Source organism: Salmo salar, chromosome ssa21 (assembly GCF_905237065.1).
Source record: "Salmo salar chromosome ssa21, Ssal_v3.1, whole genome shotgun sequence".
Lineage (NCBI taxonomy): Eukaryota > Metazoa > Chordata > Actinopteri > Salmoniformes > Salmonidae > Salmo > Salmo salar.
Window position 1 is genome coordinate 15,591,906 of NC_059462.1, and position 19,061 is coordinate 15,610,966.

The 19,061-nt window shown below is 43.3% G+C and overlaps 2 protein-coding genes across 8 annotated transcripts in view; one reads left to right on the top strand and one right to left on the bottom strand.

Moving 5' to 3' along the window:
- The first annotated feature begins 145 nt into the window (after window positions 1–145).
- galnt3 (UDP-N-acetyl-alpha-D-galactosamine:polypeptide N-acetylgalactosaminyltransferase 3 (GalNAc-T3)) lies at window positions 146–12,446 on the top strand. Of its 2 annotated transcripts, none has more exons than XM_014164109.2 (11): window positions 146–519; window positions 1,893–2,471; window positions 5,486–5,658; window positions 6,331–6,480; window positions 6,856–7,090; window positions 7,263–7,380; window positions 7,545–7,745; window positions 9,053–9,184; window positions 9,403–9,504; window positions 9,621–9,773; window positions 9,981–12,446. In XM_014164109.2, the coding sequence occupies exons 2-11, from the start codon at window positions 1,972–1,974 to the stop codon at window positions 10,092–10,094; spliced, it is 1,878 nt and encodes a 625-aa protein (XP_014019584.1). In that variant the 5' UTR covers window positions 146–519; window positions 1,893–1,971; the 3' UTR covers window positions 10,095–12,446. The 2 variants fall into 2 exon arrangements, with proteins under 2 accessions (XP_014019584.1, XP_014019583.1); XM_014164108.2 differs by lacking the exon at window positions 146–519 and adding an exon at window positions 1,305–1,559.
- The window catches only part of csrnp3 (cysteine-serine-rich nuclear protein 3), a 72,666-nt gene continuing 66,040 nt past the window's right edge, over window positions 12,436–19,061 (bottom strand). For all 6 annotated transcript variants that reach the window (XM_045704470.1, XM_014164102.2, XM_014164106.2 and 3 more), the window contains 3 exons: window positions 16,473–16,732; window positions 15,928–16,224; window positions 12,436–15,709 (listed from right to left, as the gene is read on the bottom strand). In XM_045704470.1, the coding sequence (XP_045560426.1) occupies window positions 14,567–15,709; window positions 15,928–16,224; window positions 16,473–16,732 (1,700 nt within the window). In that variant the 3' untranslated portion in view covers window positions 12,436–14,566. The remainder of the gene's footprint in view (window positions 15,710–15,927; window positions 16,225–16,472; window positions 16,733–19,061) is intronic.

Below are 19,061 nucleotides of genomic sequence, written 5' to 3' on the forward strand. Positions count from 1 at the left end.
TTTGATATTTCCGTTTTTTTATTTTTAAACCTGTTTTTGCTTTGACATCGGGTACTGTGTGTAGATTGATGAGGGGGAAAACATATACTTGATCAATTTTAGAATATGGCTGTAACGTAACAAAATGTGGAAAAAGTCAAAGGGTCTGAATACTTTCCGAATGCACTGAGACTCGCCTATTATTCGCATAAGCTATTCGCCTATTTCAAATAGAATATATAATAGAGACGGACTACTCTTGCATATGAAAAAGTCACTTCCACAACTCGGTGAGATTGTGATCTGTAGGCTAAGTACCAAGAAGTACAGGAGAACAGTCGCGGTGAATTGTGTCCCTCGGTGAACCTACTTGACAAGACTTCTACTGCGCACCGGAGTATTCCTCCTCCGAATGTCTACGGTGTCCACGTCTTATCTTTACCACCTCAAGCATCGAACACTTTACGAACACCATCTGCCAGGGGTGACTTGGCAAACAGGAATATGTTGGGATATGTCTCAGAGGGTCCAACATGTTCGGTGAGTGGCAGATGTTCAGTCATTCCTTTTCTTAAGCCTTGAGATAAATTCAAGGTTGGACTTTGATTCTAGTGTAAACCGTAACATTAAACGTATTTGCCTGTCGTGTAATGCTCTTTACCTTCTGAGGAGTTCTATAGCTTTCTTATGCTAACCTACTGTATGATACTTTGTAACAGATGCGCTTGAGCGCTTTTGCTTGAATATTTGGCAATTCTGATAAACAGTTTGAGTTCTAATTGTATTATGCCTACTATAATTCAACACTTGTACATAAACTAACATAGCTCATGCCCGATGTTGATCTGTTTAAACAAACCAAAAAATTGTCCTCACTTATTTCTGCAGTGTAGGTTATAGGTTAACCCGTATTCTGTAAGCAACCCATTATTCTTCTAGCCTGATTGGATGCAGTGAAGTATAGGTTACGTTCCTCCGATATTTGTAACCCAGCAACAGTCTCAATGAATGGCTGAACAAATCCATGATTTTAAGAATTGATACCATTATTAGATCAGACATATCCCGCGGTGTAGACTATTTCCAATATTGCATGAGACAAAGTTACTCTGCAAGATGACACTTTTTAAATTGTATTTAACCAAACGGGGCACAGCGAGTTATAGCTTTGTAGCGGAAGTAAATCAAAGTGACTTTTGCAACTGACACACAGACTCATACTTCCTGCGCCAAATGACACATTCATCATTTTTAAGCCACTGTTTTGCAATGTTTCACTAATGTAACAAATGGCATGACTTTAGTGCTTTGACAAAGGGAGATCCGCTCTACGCAGGCGTGCCAAATATAAGGGTCCCACCCTCTACCTGAAAGGAGCTCACCTGGATCCAACGAGACGGAAGTAGTGTGCAAAGATTGAGAAACGCTGCACAACTGTATTCTTTTTGGGCAACACTTACTCTGGAATTTCACGTTATTTCGCAGATGATTTTCGTTTAGCCATATGCTCGACATAACTTGATGGACTTTTAAATCAATAATTTGGAGTCCATTTCCCATCCTTTTTATGTAACGTCCCGGTAAGTCATATCATTTTCCCGAAAAGAATGTGAAAATGCGGGTACTATGACAATAATTTTTATAGTAGCCTGGTCTATCCTGTCATTTATTAGACTGCTGTACAGTAGAACGTTTTCCAACTATTTTGATGGGCAGTAGGTTGTTTAGAAAAACAATCACATATCTTGTTACATTCCTGCTTGTGTATGGTCATAATCCAAAGTGGCATAGCATGTAACACTTCAGTCTGTTCTCAGCTTTGAAGAAATACTTGTTTTCCATTCATGTGAAACTGAGTTTTGTGATTCTGCTTTTTACCTCTGTTAATTTGTCACCTTTTCTTTCTTTTTAAGGTTACCTCCTCTGGTGGTGCAACTGACTGGTAGGTGAAGTTCTGTCTCAAAGCTATCTACCCCACACATCTCCAGAAGAATGAGTGGTCTCCGCAGAGTTCTCAGAAGGCGACTACACCCCTTAAAACTGGTGATAGTGGCCCTTATTTTTGTCACATTTCTCTTCCTAATACAACGTGAGGTAGTAAGCCAAAGTCCCTCCCTAGAAGAGCCCTGGCTGAAGGAGATGGCTGTCAAACGGGATTCCGTGCTGGGCATGGTGATGGGGGCCGTCAATAATTTTAGGGACGCGATGCCAAAGATGCAGATCAAAGCCCCAGTGCGTCAGCAGGACAATGCAGGGAACTTCTCCTGTTTGCCAGGGACCTACACAGCTGCTGAGCTGAGGCCAGCCCTGGAGCGTCCACCTCAGGACCCCAACAGCCCCGGGGCCTCTGGGAAGCCCTTTCACACAGATAAACTGAGCCCTGCTGAACAGAAGGAGAAGGACCGGGGAGAGGAGAAACACTGCTTTAACCTGTACGCCAGCGACCGCATTTCTCTCAGCCGTGACCTGGGTCCTGACACCAGACCACCAGAGTATGTTATCTCTCCATAATTGACTGGCCATTTTTGTGCTCTTATGGTAGCCATCACAGTTGTTTCCATATCCATGCTTTAAATTCTGTGGTGGAAAAAGTACCTAATTGTCATACTTGAGTTAAAGTAAAGATATCTTAATAGAAAATGACTCAAGTCACCAAGTAAAATACTACTTGACTAAAAGTATCTGTATGTATGCATGTACAGTTGAAGTCGGAAGTTTACATACACCTTAGCCAAATACATTTAAACTCAGTTTTTCACAATTCCTGACATTTTAATCAGAGTAAAAATTCCCTGTCTTAGGTCAGTTAGGTTCACCACTTTATTTTAGGAATGTGAAATGTCAGAATAATGGTAGTGATTTATTTCTTTCATCACTTTCCCAGTGGGTCAGAAGTTTACATACTCAATTAGTATTTGGTAGCATTGCCTTTAAATTGTTTAACTTGGGTCAAATGTTTCGGCTAGCCTTCTACAAGCTTCCCACAATAAGTTGGGTGAATTTTGGCCCATTCCTCCTGGCAGAGCTGGCCTCCTTGCTCATACATGCTTTTTCAGTTCTGCCCACAAAAGGATGAGGTCAGGGATATGTGATGGCCACTCCAATACCTTGACTTTGTTGTCCTTAAGCCATTTTGCCACAACTTTGGAAGTATGCTTGGGGTCATTGTCCATTTGGAAGACCCATTTGTGACCAAGCTTTAACTTCCTGACTGATTTCTTGATGTTGCTTCAAAATATCCACAGAATTTTCCTCCCTCATGATGCCATCGATTTTGTGGAGCGCACCAGTCCCTCCTGCAGCAGGGACAGTCCCTCCACAACATGATGCTGCCACCCCCATGCTTCATGGTTGGAATGGTGTTCTTCAGCTTGCAAGCATCCCCCTTTTTCCTCCAAACATAACGATGATCATTATGGCCAAACAGTTATATTTCGGTTTCATCAGACCAGAGGACATTTCTCCAAAAAGTTCGATCTTTGTCCCCATGTGCAGTTGCAAACCGTAGTCTGTCTTTTTTGGAGCAGTGGCTTCTTCCTTGCTGAGCGGCCTTTCAGGTTACGTCGATATAGGACTCATTTTTACTGTGGATGTAGATACTGTTGTACCTGTTTCCTCCAGCATCTTCACAGGGTCCTTTGCTGTTGTTCTGGGATTGATTTGCACGTTTCGCACCTAAGTACGTTCATCTCTAGGAGACAGAACACGTCTCCTTCCTGAGCGATATGACGGCTGCGTGGTCCCATGGTGTTTATACTGGCGTGGTCCCATGGTGTTTATACTGGCGTGGTCCCATGGTGTTTATACTGCCGTGGTCCCATGGTGTTTATACTGGCGTGGTCCCATGGTGTTTATACTGCCGTGGTCCCATGGTGTTTATACTTGCGTACTATTGTTTCTACAGATGAACATGGTACCTTCAGGCGTTTGGAAATTGCTCCCAAGGATGAACCAGACTTGTGGAGGTCTACAACTCTTTTTCTGAGGTCTTGGCTGATTTCTTTTGATTTTCCCATGATGTCAAGCAAAGAGGCACTGAGTTTGAAGGTCGGCCTTAATACATCTACAGGTACACCTCCAATTGACTCAAATGATGTCAATTAGCCTATCTGACGCTTCTAAAGCCATGACATCATTTTCTGGATTTTTCCAAGCTGTTTAAAGGCACAGTCAACTTAGTGTATGTAAACTTCTAACCCACAGGAATTGTGATACAGTGAATTATAAGTTGTATATAAATTATAAGAATTAAAATTATTGGAAAAATTACTTGTCATGCACAAAGTAGATGTCCTAACCGACTTGCCAAAATTATAGTTTGTTAACAAGAAATTTGTGGAGTGTTTGAAAAATGAGTTTTAATGACTCCAACCTAAGTGTATGAGGGAATCCATCAAATTCCTTATATTTAGCAAACCAGCCGTCACAATAAAAAAACAAAAAACTATAATAATAATTACGGACAGATGTGCACACTGGCAATTAACGAACACAGCATTTATGTTTAGTGAGTCCACCAGATCAGAGGCAGTAGGGCGGACAAAGCGTTATATTTATAGGTGGGTGAATTGGACAATAATTCTGTCCTGCCTGAGTATTAGAAATGTAACAAGTACTTTTTGGTGTCAGGGAAAAACATATGGGAGTAAAAAGTACATAGTTTAATCAGGAATGCTGTCAAAAATATAAATAGTGAAGTCCAGATACCCCAAAAAACTACTTGCGTAGTACTTCAAAGTATTTTTACTTAAGTACTTTACACCGCTGTCTAAAATGTATTGTCTCAGTGCTATATGCTTCGGCTACGTAGCCATGTAAAAATGTAGAGTCAATCTTGGGGTTAGTGGCCCTGTTTATGATGATATTCTATTATTATTATTATTATAGGGTATATCTTGTAAAACATCCTAATATGAAGCAAACATCAAAAGTGGGGTTTCTCCTCATCACATCCTAGCACCATCTAGTGGTGTTCAATAGAACACTTTCTCTGTAGAGGAATTCAGTTTGTATATACTTTTATGTCTTGTCTCAGTGGCTCGATATGAAACCAAAGTCACATTCTGAATGACCACAGAAGGAAGGAGATAACCATAATGTGTCCAACAGAAATGACAGTTTTTAACTCCCAAGTCTTTTGATATTCTCTTTTGAGTTATTGAGGAAAAATTCACTCCAACCACAGGCTGAGTTTCTCTGTCTGAAACATTGTTTCAGCATGCGTGCCCAGTAAATGTGTCTGGGTCAAGAAAACGCTTAGTTTTGTTTGGCTAATTAAACAAGTCTGTCCATGTTCCTATTATTTTTAATGGTGTAATTTACACGGGTTCAGACTGTCTGATGCGGTTGGCATTTCAAAGGGAGTCTCACATCCCAGTGAAACAACTGAAACAGACACCCCTTTAGGGGAAGACTTCAGATGTTTCAACCACAGTCCTGCACTGAAAGGCCTCTCAGGGACCCAAAAATACACTTAAAAAAAAAAAAAAATTATGCTCTTTTGCAGATGTATCGAGCAAACGTTCAAACGCTGTCCCCCTTTGCTGACCACCAGCGTGATCATTGTGTTTCACAATGAAGGCTGGACTACTCTGCTGAGGACAGTGTACAGCGTCCTCCACACCTCCCCTGCCATCTTCCTCAAGGAGATCATCCTGGTGGACGATGCCAGTGTGGACGGTAAGGAACTAATTGGCCAGCCAGGCAGACGGCAAGACCACCTTGTTTTCACTTGGAATTGATTTCAGTCGGCCTGCTGGGCGGCCTGCTGGTGTGCCATGAAATGTGCAGGCAGGAGCCCCGGCTTCTTGTGAAGGGGGTTATAGCAGGAAGCAGCACTGCTAGTGAATACTTTCCTAAGAGGGGCTAGCTAGTCCGTGGCGGTGTGGAGAAATATGTCTGTTTTCTCTTGTAAACGAGGCTGTGGGTAAAAAGACGAGGAAGCAGGGAATGCAGCCCAACTGAGTGACACTCAAAGCCCTCTGTCGTTTGTTGGGAATAGCCTGCTATTAGACATCTGTACTAAAGCTATTTCCATGGCCCAATGGGATAAGGCTAGGAACTGATCAGGCAAACTTGGCAGCTAGCCATGGTCTCTCTCTGTCTCTCTCTCTGTGTCTCTGTCTCTCTGTGTCTCTGTCTCTCTGTGTCTCTGTCTCTCTCTCTGTGTCTCTGTCTCTCTCTGTGTCTCGCTCTCTCTGTAGAAGGTCAAGCTTCCATACTGGGGTGGGGGGGAGCAAGTTGAGGTAGAGGCCAACTCTCCCAGAAAGTGTTACAAGGTCCATTACTGTATCTTGACTGTCCGTTCTAGATCTGCATGGTCCAATGCTGTGGGCTCATTTCCTTTCACAGACGCCTTGAAAGAGGAGTTGGATGAATATTTGAAGCGGCTGCACATCGTGCATGTGGTGCGTCAGCGGGAGAGGAAGGGCCTGATCACCGCTCGGCTACTGGGAGCCTCGGTGGCAACCGGAGACATCCTCACCTTCCTCGACGCTCACTGTTAGTACATGCACACCCACACCCCAGCACACACATCGAACAATTGGGTCATCAGGCTGGAACAACCAGAACAGCTCTGCCTTTTTTTTTTTAGACACGCCTGTTTATTTATCCACCTACACCCCAGAATATGAGCACTATGCAGATGCTGTTTCGGGCATGGCAGGAAAACCACAAAACATTATGAGTATTCGAATGTAACATTTTCGGGCAGCCTGCTTTGGGTTGGCCAGGGAAGAGATCAAATCAGTGTTAAATTGAGTTGTTTATACAACAGCCTTCTATGTTCCTTGCCGATGTAGTGTTTCGCATTTGAAAATGCTATGTTATTTAGTGGTTCTATTTTAAGGCTGGTGGCGAATGCGTATCCAACAGGTGAATGCTTCAGTGGCTGGCTGGAGCCTCTACTGGCCAGGATAGCAGAGAACTACACTGCAGTAGTGAGTCCTGACATCACTACCATTGACCTCAACACTTTTGAGTTTATGAAGCCCTCGCCGTACGGGCAGAACCACAACCGTGGTAACTTCGACTGGGGCCTGTCCTTCGGCTGGGAGAGTCTACCGGACCACGAGAAACAACGGCGGAAGGATGAGACCTATCCTATCAAGTGAGAAGAACTCTGTGAATGATTGAATGCCTATTTTCAGGAGGAAATACTGACATGACAAACGCCTGTGTCTATATACCTTGATTAGCTGGTTGTGAATTGTCTATTTTTCAACTGTGTGTAAACAAACTTATCTGGACCCTCTATTCAGTGGATATCTTTTACCTCACAGGACACCAACGTTTGCTGGGGGCCTCTTCTCTATCTCCAAGGACTACTTCTATCTCATCGGAAGCTATGATGAACAAATGGAAATCTGGGGCGGCGAGAATATTGAAATGTCTTTCAGAGTATGAGCTGATTCACTTGGCTTTCTAGTTAGGAAACGCCTTGTGTTAGTGTCATTTTTTTTTTGTGATTCATTCTCTATATCTTTGTATTGTGCAGTAGAACCCAACCAACTGGTTACCAAGTATGACTAACAGTGTTGGGTGTGTTGCCTCTCTGTCTGTAGGTGTGGCAGTGTGGGGGTCAGCTAGAAATCATCCCTTGCTCCATCGTGGGTCACGTGTTCCGCACCAAGAGCCCCCACACCTTCCCCAAGGGCACCCAGGTGATAGCACGCAACCAAGTGCGGCTGGCCGAGGTCTGGATGGACGACTACAAGGAAATCTTCTACCGACGCAACCAGCAAGCCGCCCAGCTGGCCAAAGACGTATGTGGTATTTCTGAGTGAAGTTGTTGTACGTTATTTAAACCCAGCTTGGCAGGTTGATATCCCAAGAAATGGGACAGGAGTTCTAAACCAGTTAATCTATTCCCTAAAGTAATGCTTTAGCAGGAGCAGTTTGCTCTGGAATGTTTGCCCTCCACTATATCCCACATGGACATATGAATGTTCTCATTCTGACTGCAGACCACTTGTTATCCCCCTCGTAGGACAAGTTTGGGCAGCCACAGGCTGATGTGAATTTTTATTTTTTAATTTTTTATGTGATCTAGCGTTTTGGAAATAAAGTCTTCATAAATTCTTGTAGCTTTGTCATGTTCCCCAGAGAGACTCATTTTAGAGCACTGACCCCCCTAAACAAAGATCATCTTTTGGTTAGGTATCGTCTGAACACAGTTGAATGTACAAACCCATTCCCCTGAGGGGAACATACATTTTGAGGTCCCTAGTATGTACTGTAGAACTATGTGACGTGAAATGAGTAGTATCCCTCTAAAAAACCTTCTGCTGGGCTCCAGGCTATTAGGTGTTTAGAGTTGTTAACAGGCAGGAAGGGGAGCCCTTTGGAGGCAGCAGGATCTGTTAAATGACGGGGATTTGTCGTGCTGCTGCATCCCCAACACAAGTTCTCATCTCCACGCCATAAACAGTCCCCCTCAGGCCATGTGTAGTTACGTACCTCAGAGTGAAGCAGGCCAAGGGGCCTCTCCTGCTGCCTTCAAACACCCCCTGTGACGCTAACCGCTTCAAGGAGCACAGCTACAGTAGTTATCATCACACACTGCTGTTTACAGCATCCACGTCATTACCTCGCTCGAATGCTCTCGTTACTGAAGACCTGCCTGGAGAAGCTCTCTGTTCCTTGAAATACTCTGTTTATACTGGCAATCGGTGAATCAATGACTGAGCAATGTCTGCGTGCATTCTTTTGAAACGTTGATGGCGTGAATGAATTTAAATGAAGCAGAGAGAGGGGGAAAAAGTCAGTCATTTCTGGACTAGAGGGTTCATCATTTGCTATGGTATTTCATCTCCGTTGTCTTCTGTATGTGTACCGGATAATTTTTGTGCGTGTCAATTACTTGAAACAAGATCAGGCAGATTGAAACTCTGCCACACATGGTGCTGTCTTCAAGCAGTCACCCATCAACCACGGAGCTCCAGCACTAGACCGACTGTGGGGAAGTGGTAATGGAGTTTTTCCTCCCAGTCCAAAGCCTGGGCAGTGTGAGTAATGAGGAAAGTCTCCCCCCCCCCTTTTTAATGGCTGCTGCCTGGAATTGTTTCCACAGAGGGCCTTTGGAGACGTCGGGCGTCGCATGGACCTCCGGGAGCGGCTGCAGTGCAAGAGCTTCTCCTGGTATTTGAAAAATGTGTATCCAGAGGTCTTCATGCCCGATCTCAACCCACTCCACTTTGGCTCGGTAAGTCCCCCCCCCCCCCCTCTCCCAGACTCTTTCCAGACCACAGAGAGCTTTCTGGCAATAGTGGGTTTCCACTTAGCATCTCCAGAGGGCTCTGAGGAGAGCTCCAGGGTAGGCCAGGGGAGAGAGCAGCTCCACACTACCTAAGGTTGGGAGGTGGCTGGGCTTGTTTGAACAGCTTGTGAATCTGACTGAAATCCCTTTCCTTGTGCCTCCAGGTGAAAAATGTAGGTAAAGACTCATGTCTGGATGCAGGGGAGAACAACGAGGGAGGGAAACCGCTGATCTTGTATCCATGCCACGGCCTCGGAGGAAACCAGGTCAGAGGGAAGGGAATGAAGGGACTGGGTTCTGTCATGAAGGAAATGCTGAAGTACTTTCTCGGTCACTTTCAAAATCAAAAGGATTACTTCTGGTGTTCTTTGTGATCCCTCAGTATTTTGAGTACTCGACCCATCATGAGATCCGGCACAACATTCAGAAGGAGCTGTGTTTGCACGGGACGGATGGAGCCGTGAAGCTGGAAGACTGCCAGTATAAAGGCCGCAACACGTTTGTAGGAGCAGAACAGAAGTGGGAGTTAAGGGAGGTGAGACCAAATACCCACATTGCTATCCTAATGGGTTCAGTCAACATTTGTACTTGAAAGCCTTTTTCTCCCCCTTTTTTTAAACTGTCAATTATTACCAAATTGTTGGAAGTTTGCCTTGTTCTCTTCCATCATCTTCACCATAGAAGTGGATGTCAGTGATTTCCTACTGAGGATGTTGGTGACTAATCTGTCTCCTCTCTGTAGAACCAGTTATTCTACATCCCAGGATGGAACCTGTGTCTGAGTGCTCGTCATGAGCACCCCTCCCTGGTGGCCTGCAACCCCTCAGACAGATACCAGCTGTGGTTCTACGTCTGACTACAGGACAGACATGGTCCTCGGCACTAGTGGACGATGTGTGCCTTGGTATCCTAGGACCATTAGAACAAGTAGCAATTGGCGTACATTTTTTACGTTTTATTATCGAAGTTGAATTTTAATTTATTTTTATACATATAAGAACTGCTGCTGGAAAGTTTGCGATTTTTGAGAACGTGACCTCAGGAAGGAAGCGTTCAAACTGATACTGAAGACTTGTTTGTTTTACTCCTTCCTTTTTTTTTTTATCATGATTTGGGTAAAGGAATTGTTTTTCTTGTCATACACGCCAACCGCTCTCTGTAGACTGACGGAGGTAGCTGGGACTGTGGAAAGACTTTGGATGGATACTGAATGAAGAGAGATTTCTTTGAAGAATACAACTTGTGTTTTTCTTTTTTGTGTACTTCGGAGGGAAATCAACATTACATTTTATTTAATTACCAAGGTTTGTTCTTTATTGCCCACACTGAATAATTTATTAATATAAATGTGAAAACCAACAACAAAATGGACTGTCAAATAATGCAATAGTGCACTTGCCTCTTGCACAAACTGAATAACTTCGATGTTGTACACCAAAGACTAATCAAGGTTTTTTTTCTTTTCTATTAAAGACATGCTCCAGAACTTTGGCAACTAGTTAGTCTTTTTTTTAAACCTTCCGCCATGGGCTGGATGCATAATCTGAGGCGAATTACTGTCTTACCTCAATTAGCCACGAAAATCCATTTACTGGAAGCGGTGCAGTGCCAGTTTCCTTAAATTTTCCCCCACGTGGGCCAGCCCCCTAGCAATTCGAGTTCCAGCCAATGAGGTTCAGCCCCTCAGAGAGAAATTACGTGGTGCACATATGTGACGTATGCAATTTTTCGGGGATACTTTTTGGCTCGTAAGCTCTACTTTTAGAACTACTGGATAAGAAGTATACTGGGAAAGTCTATTTTAAAATGTTTATTATAGGTTATTCAAGATCTACCACTACTGCCTATTTTTTTTTATTATGCGAACTAGTCTATCAGATGTGACAGGAAAGCACTAGACATGCATCCTCCATTACCATTGCTAGAGGGTCTGGTTCCCCTCTCATCCAGCTGGTTTTCCTCACAAGCAGGAGGATAAAATGAGGTCTCCAAAGTGGCATTTTAATCAAGGGCTTGAGTCGTGTGGTACTGTTTAATTGGGTACCTCTAATTCATAATCATCTGGAACTTGCCAGATAAATTATATTTTCTTTTGCTTTTCCGTATTGCTTGGCTGGGGGCGTTCAAAGGTGTTTTAATCATGTATACAGTTAACCTTTTTTTTCTGAGACTTTATCAACATAGCATTTTGAAACACAATTCCAGTCACTGCTGTGGTATTTGAAATGACCTGTTGTGTACAATCTGGTTCATTTCAAGTTTGACTGCAATGAAATATTGTAATTTTTTCTTTCTTTGAAATCTCTCTTTACAGGAACAGCTGGATTGATTGGGCCCTGCCAATTTTTATCAAAAATCTAATAAAGTAAACTAATACTTTAGATGTCAGGGTTTTAGGGAATAATTTAAGGTTGACATATCTTAACATGCATAGATCGTTGGAATGTATTTTTCTATATTTGACAACACATTTTGTAAAATAATTTTCTTGAGAATTAAATGAATGTACATGGTTTTTCTATCATGTTCATGGGGATTGGAAAATGTATATGTGGGCTTAAATGGGAGAAAATGTTAACTTGGTTTACAACATGGAATGTATGATTGTAGTTTTTGATTCAAGTCTCAGAGCTCCCAGTATCACACAAACGTCAGTGTTTCGATGCAAGGGTGTGGGCTAGTTTATACGAATCTATGGGAGAATGCTGACTGACAATGGAATGTTAGAATTTTGTTGAATATGGCTGGGACTTAGAAACAGATGGGTCTACAGCAGTCTGTCAACAAATTAGAACCGTGTGCCTTTTTATGTTTGGATCCTTGAGGTTTACCATTTTCATAAAAGGAACTCTGTACAATGACTGAATATGGCAGGGGTGTTGAACTTGTTCCATGGAGGGCCTAGTGTCTGTTTCTCTTCAATTAAGCCCTAGATAACCAGGTGAGATCATTAGTAATTAGTGACCTTCATTCATCAATCAAGTACAAGGGTGTGAAACCCGTAGACACCAGGCCCTTCGTAGAATGAGTTTCACACCTATGCTGTATGGCATGAGTACCATTCTTCACCATTTCTTATGTTCAACGGAAGAGGGTGCTGTGCACAAAGGAATTCATCCTTGACCCATCCTTACTGGGCTGTTACTGTACCCTTTTTTTCTAAATAAAAGTTGTTCAAGCTAAACGCATTAAACGGATAAAGGAAAAACAACACATGGTTTCATTTTATTTAAAGGTCATGTATTGTTAAAGCAAAAACGCAACAAAAAAATTGCATAACATTTTGGATTTATCTAACGTTAAAAAACCAAAACACATTGAAACATTTATACCATTCCGTACAAAAAGTATTCTGTTTCACATTATAGTAAGCGATAATGAAATCAGGCACATGGAGCTGTACAACTCACAAGCAGCATTTTAGACAGAAACGTTTTTATCCAATACAGACGGTTCAGTAAAGCACAATAAATACACATTTCAATATATCATTCATAATAAATACTGAAAATCATAAACACAGCAGAATTACTCAATTGGATGCAATGTTACTGTATCTTGCCTTCCCTTAAATGCTTTGGCACTGATACGGTATAGTCAATACAGTAGCACTGATTGGCTGACAGCTGGATACACTTTGTTTGCCAATGAGGTGAGGTAACATTTTGTGTTTCAGTCAGGTGCAGAATCACAAATCAAGTAGTGTTGGTTGAATAGAGACAATGTGCAGACTTAGAGGACAGGGATACATGCAGGGCTGCCCACTCCTTTTATGGAGAGGGAATTTAGGGAGAGAATGTTGGTATTTCATTGCAAAGGCTGTCCCTAACGTTTTAATACAGTTGTAGCAATACAAATCTGGAGCATTCTGTTCAATGGCCTTACAAGTAAGTTATTTCATATGAGGGGTTCAAAGTTATTTACAGATTTTCTGCAAATCATACTTTTCTCCCAATGTCTCAGGCTGATCAGTCATTCTCTAACTTGGCGCTGATATGAATCATAGGCTTGCTTGATTGTCCGACCTTAAATGCCTGATGTGGCTCTCAAAGAGTATGACATGACTTTCATTAAAACCTTCGAAGGGTTGTTTTGCATTTCCTGTTATTATTGCGCTTCACACTTCAATCATTGTGTCACACAATAACGTTCTTATCTGTACAAACAATCTCTTCAGGTATTTACTGTCAGTTGTCATAAGAGGACGGAATGTTTGTGCAAATATGTACTTGAAATCATTTCCCTGTCCAACTCAGCAATACCAATGTTGTCCCCAGTTTCGAAGAGTAACGTATTTTTTATTATGACATATTTATTGGAAATGAAGCCCCGTGAAATATGATTTACTGATCATATTATTGTCCTGTTGTTCCCATATATTTGATAGTTGTATATGGTCTTTGAGAGCTGTCAAAGTGTTACATTAGTAGTCCAAACATCTACTGTATGAATCATTTTAACTTGAATGTTTCCAATGAAGTGATGCTATTGGCATTATAATTCTGAATAAATAAATAAAAGTTGTAGTCTGTTTCAAGCTTTTCCAGACCATATAAAAGCATGGATTACAAGTGACGACACAATAACAAGGTTTGTACAGTACATTGATACAGATGTTATCAACCCAAATTGACCATGGTCAATTTCTCATAAATGCCATTGAAAGACACAAAAGAACATGCATTTATAGTTATCAAAACATAAGTATACACATACTTCAGAACCAATAAATAAACTGTGACAATATTTTTTTTGCACATTTGACACAAACATAGAAAAGTCCCACTCACAATATATGCTTAAAACCTTACCTTTAAATTATGAGATACATTGCACAGGCTTATAGCTTTCAGTTTTTGTTGACTGATTCCATCTTGCAGTTTAGAATACTAGAAATCAGGGGGTTCATTAGAAATCTTTCTCATCATGGAACTTGTAGATAAATAATGTCAATGTAATATATGGTCTTGCAAATTGCTTGGAAAGTTTAGTTCCCATTAAAGGCCATAAAGATCTTCAACACCTGGTCAGCCTTCCCACGGGCGAAAAACTGGTTGAATCAACGTTGTTTTCACGTCATTTCAACCCAAAAATCTATGCGACGACATTGAATCAATGTCGAAAACTGATTGGATTTGCAAAAAAGAATCAACTTAAAGGCATTTAGTCTTTTCTTTCACCCAGCTTTTAACCTAAATCCAGCGACATGGTAACATTTGTTGTTGATTTCACATTGAATTCACGTTAGTTGACATTGAACTGTGCCCGGTGGGTCGTTCATTACGAAAAGACACAACATGAAGTCTACAGACAGGTGAGCTAGGCCCACTAAACTGGTGCGACCTGGGGGAGATTCTCTGCTAATGCAGGGGTCTTTGTACTGTCTGCTAGAGAAGGCCCTTCAGACAAATCATTAGCACTAGACACTTCCTTTGGCTGCTCTGCTACAAAACACTTCCCGTTACTACCGTAGCCTTCCTGGGAGCTCTTACTGTTCAGGTAGTTGTTGTGTAACTCCATCTGGCTAATGCCCCCAGGCTGCTCAGGGAATGTTCCTTTAGATTGGACCATGTTGTTTTCCAGGTCAGGTGTGCAGCAGCCCATGGCAGTGGTCGCTGCTCTGCCGTTGGTCAGGGTAAAGTGTTGATTGGTGTACTGTTCCTCAGCCTGGTGGGGGTAGTCTGTGTACTGCTCTGCCTTGTCGGCGGCCATGTTGAATGGTCCTTGTGGCATGGCCCCGTTGCTAGTGCTAACTGGGTGTGGGAACGATAAGGCCTCCCCGTAAGTTTCACTGGGTTTGCTGGCCGTCCCGTTGGCAGAGGCAACAGCATTGGGGTTCTCCTGCTGATAATACTTGGCTTGGGAGCTGAGTAAATAAGAGTTTCCATTCATGTGCTTTTCAATGTGGTTGTCCTGTGGCACGGTGCCATCAGAGTAACACAACACAGAGGACAGGGGGACAACCTCTGTGTGGGACACAGGCGGCGTGCTCACGCCATCCTCAAAGTCCTCCGACTTCTCCTCCTCATCCTCTTCCTCAGAGTCACTGTTAGCCAAGCTCTGAGTGCTGGAGTCAGACAGTCCGCTGCATAAACTGCTGTTGTCCTCTTCGTCCTCCTCATCCTCCTCATTCTCCTCATCGTCCTCATCCTCATCATCTAGAGGCTCTTCCATGTTGTCAGCTGTCTGGAGGTGCATGATGGCAGACTGTTGGAGTGTTGGGTCTATCAGAGAGTACTCCAGACTATGTTGGGTCTGGACCAGCGGGTTGCCGTGGCTGTGGCCGTTGCTTTCGCCATGGTAACCATTGGCAGGGGAGGCCTGCTGCTGCTCGCGGCTCTTCTCCAGCTCTAGCTTCATGATGGTGTGCAGGAAGTGGGTCCGTACACGGATGGGGTTAAATTCCACCCGGCCGGCCGCGTTGCTACACCCCTCCTTGGTACAGCCACAGGGAAAAGACATGCGGTCCACCTGTAGATTGGACCACATTGGGTTATATGACCATATATTCTGCAGTTTGCATGTAATAGATGAATTAATGTAATCCTTTGGCAATATCAGATAAGCGACTGTAATTATACAATGCTTTTTCAATAATACAGTGCTTTCATCTACAGCGTGTAAAATATTTGATCACTTAATGATACATCACTGTCAGTATGTCTGGGTCAGACCACCCAGAGATTTACCTGGCATTTGATTCCTGCTACACTGCACGCACATGTCTCTGGGTCACAGAACACTCTGCAGTCGCAGCCACAGTCCTCCCTGGACAACCGGATGGCCCGCAGCTCATGCTTCTCCTCCACGTCAATTTTCTTCACCCCCGAGGTCCGCAGCAGAGCCCGGCGCTTCTTCGTGGTGAGGGGCTGGAGGAAAAAGTACTCGTCCACCTCTGTGTTTTCCAGATCAATGTCATCGTCAGAGATGTCCTCAGCCGTGAGCGTGTTGGCCTCCTCCGACTCCACTGTACCGTTCTTAGTCAGCTGAAAACGAACCAGAGGGGATCAAATTCAGTCCGGTTTGAAGAGTAAGCAGCCAGCCGAAACAAATGACATGCTGCATCTCAAAAGAGGATACAGAGTTAGCCGTTGAAAACGTGTTCTGGATTTCTACAAGGATACGCTATGACACAACTGTGCATCTAGTACCGTCTGTATATCGTGATGCATGATATCATCTCCCCGTGTACAGTACATTTCATTAGCTCAGTAGCTTCCGTTTCTTTTAATACCTTGAGTTTAATGGAGTTGATTTTCTCCTCCTTCAGATGATCTCGGAGCATGTCTCTGTGGATCCTCTCCTGCTCCAGGGCAAACTCTCCCAGGGAGAACTGCCTGACACCGCTGTGTCTGTTGGACATGCCCAGCGTACTGCCTCCCTGACTAGGCACACTGGTGAAACCCTGGCGCCGGCTGAAGTAGTACACCGTCACGTTTTCAAAGTGCACCCTCCTCGTCCTCGCGCGCTTCTCTCGCTTCAGTATGGAATCAGCTAGAGGACCAGATGACAACAGAAGAAGTGGATGGTGAAAGGAACGTTAAAAAGCAGTGATAGCTGGCCTACTCGTACATGAATAACAGGGGGAAGCAGGGTGATTTGTTCATACATGAATGCAAGATTAACCAGTTCCATATGGTGGAACCACCAGTATGAGAAAAAGCTAGATTTAACCATCATTACAGCATACAAGAACAAGGACACTGATTCAAGAAAATGCACCTATTTAAAGCTGCATCATGTACATAGGAAAGTGTTGTATGTTTTTGCTGTCTGTGATGCACTCTCAATGGTGTAAATGTGTAGCCATACTATGACAAGATAAAAAAAACGTTTCTATTCTGTGCTTACTTACTATTTGCATGATTTGAATACCTATTTTTATTTGACTTATCATGACCCTAGAACCTCAGGAGTCGTTTTGCTAGCATGTCGATCCTACTTGTGGCTTTTTAAGGGCAGGTCTACGAGAGGGAGGGAGGGAGGGAGGGAGGGAGGGAGGGAGGGAGGGAGGGAGGGAGGGAGGGGAAAAGGAAAGCAAAGACTGAGAGCATAAATAATCTCCCTCCCCTCCTGGCCTGGATGTAGAGTCGCTTTCCCAGCGGTCACTTGAGGTCAGACAAACAGGACAAATTGGGACCATCTGGTAGGTGCAGCTCTCCACCCTGTGCCATAAGGACAATGTCTTCATTAACATGGCAGTCTTGGCTTCATGATTGGAATTTTTCTTTATTGTCTTGAGAAAAGGTTTATAAGATGTTGTTTTGGGTATTCAAACTTGCACCCTGAAGAAGGCACAGTGATGCCAAAACGTTGGTGTTTTTTTACCCAATAAATTACGGGGAGGTTATACATACGGAGTGTGCGACTGTCTTTGTTTTCAAAGCTTGCAATACCTAACATAGTTGGATATTTCTCTGTATTTCTTCCTATTTCTTGTCCATTTTCGATTAGGGTTGCTACAACCATGTCTAAAAATGTATCTTTGAGAATATATCAATCAAAATCAAATCAAACTTATTTATATAGCCCTTCTTACATCCGCTGATACAGTGAGGGAAAAAAGTATTTGATCCCCAGCTGATATTGTATGTTTGCCCACTGACAAAGAAATGATCAGTCTATAATTTTAATGGTAGGTTTATTTGAACAGTGAGAGACAGAATAACAACAAAAAAATCCAGAGAAACGCATGTCAAAAATGTTGATTTGCATTTTAATGAGGGAAATAAGTATTTGATCCCCTCTCAATCAGAAAGATTTCTGGCTCCCAGGTGTCTTTTATACAGGTAACGAGCTGAGATTAGGAGCACACTCTTAAAGGGAGTGCTCCTAATCTCAGTTTGTTACCTGAATAAAAGACACCTGTCCAAAGAAGCAATCAATCAATCAGATTCCAAACTCTCCACCATGGCCAAGACCAAAGAGCTCTCCAAGGATGTCAGGGACAAGATTGTAGACCTACACAAGGCTGCAATGGGCTACAAGACCATCGCCAAGCAGCTTGGTGAGAAGGTGACAACAGTTGGTGCGATTATTCGCAAATGGAAGAAACACAAAAGAACTGTCAATCTCCCTCGGCCTGGGGCTCCATGCAAGATCTTACCTTGTGGAGTTGCAATGATCATGAGAATGGTGAGGAATCAGCCCAGAACTACACGGGAGGATCTTGTCAATAATCTCAAGGCAGCTGGGACCATAGTCACCAAGAAAACAATTTGTAACACACTACGCCGTGAAGGACTGAAATCCTGCAGCGCCTGCAAGGTCCCCCTGCTCAAGAAAGCACATATACATGCCCGTCTGAAGTTTGCCAATGAACATCTGAATGATTCAGAGGACAACTGGGTGAAAGTGTTGTGGTCAGATGAGACCAAAATGGAGCTCTTTGGCATCAACTCAACTCGCCGTGTTTGGAGGAGGAGGAATGCTGCCTATCACCCCAAGAACACCATCCCCACCGTCAAACATGGAGGTGGAAACATTATGCTTTGGGGGTGTTTTTCTGCTAAGGGGACAGGACAACTTCACCGCATCAAAGGGACGATGGACGGGGCCATGTACTGTCAAATCTTGGGTGAGAACCTCCTTCCCTCAGCCAGGGCATTGAAAATGGGTCGTGAATGGGTATTCCAGCATGACAATGACCCAAAACACACAGCCAAGGCAACAAAGGAGTGTCTCAAGAAGAAGCACATTAAGGTCCTGGAGTGGCCTAGCCAGTCTCCAGACCTTAATCCCATAGAAAATCTGTGGAGGGAGCTGGAAGGTTCGAGTTGCCAAACGTCAGCCTCGAAACCTTAATGACTTGGAGAAGATCTGC

Excerpts from the sequence above, each read along its gene's own strand:
- galnt3 (XM_014164109.2), top strand. The coding sequence starts at position 1,972 with ATGAGTGGTCTCCGCAGAGTTCTCAGAAGGCGACTACACCCCTTAAAA. Across the intron at positions 7,091-7,262 it reads GATGAGACCTATCCTATCAA|GACACCAACGTTTGCTGGGG; the intron begins GTGAGAAGAACT and ends TTTACCTCACAG. Across the intron at positions 7,381-7,544 it reads ATATTGAAATGTCTTTCAGA|GTGTGGCAGTGTGGGGGTCA; the intron begins GTATGAGCTGAT and ends CTCTGTCTGTAG.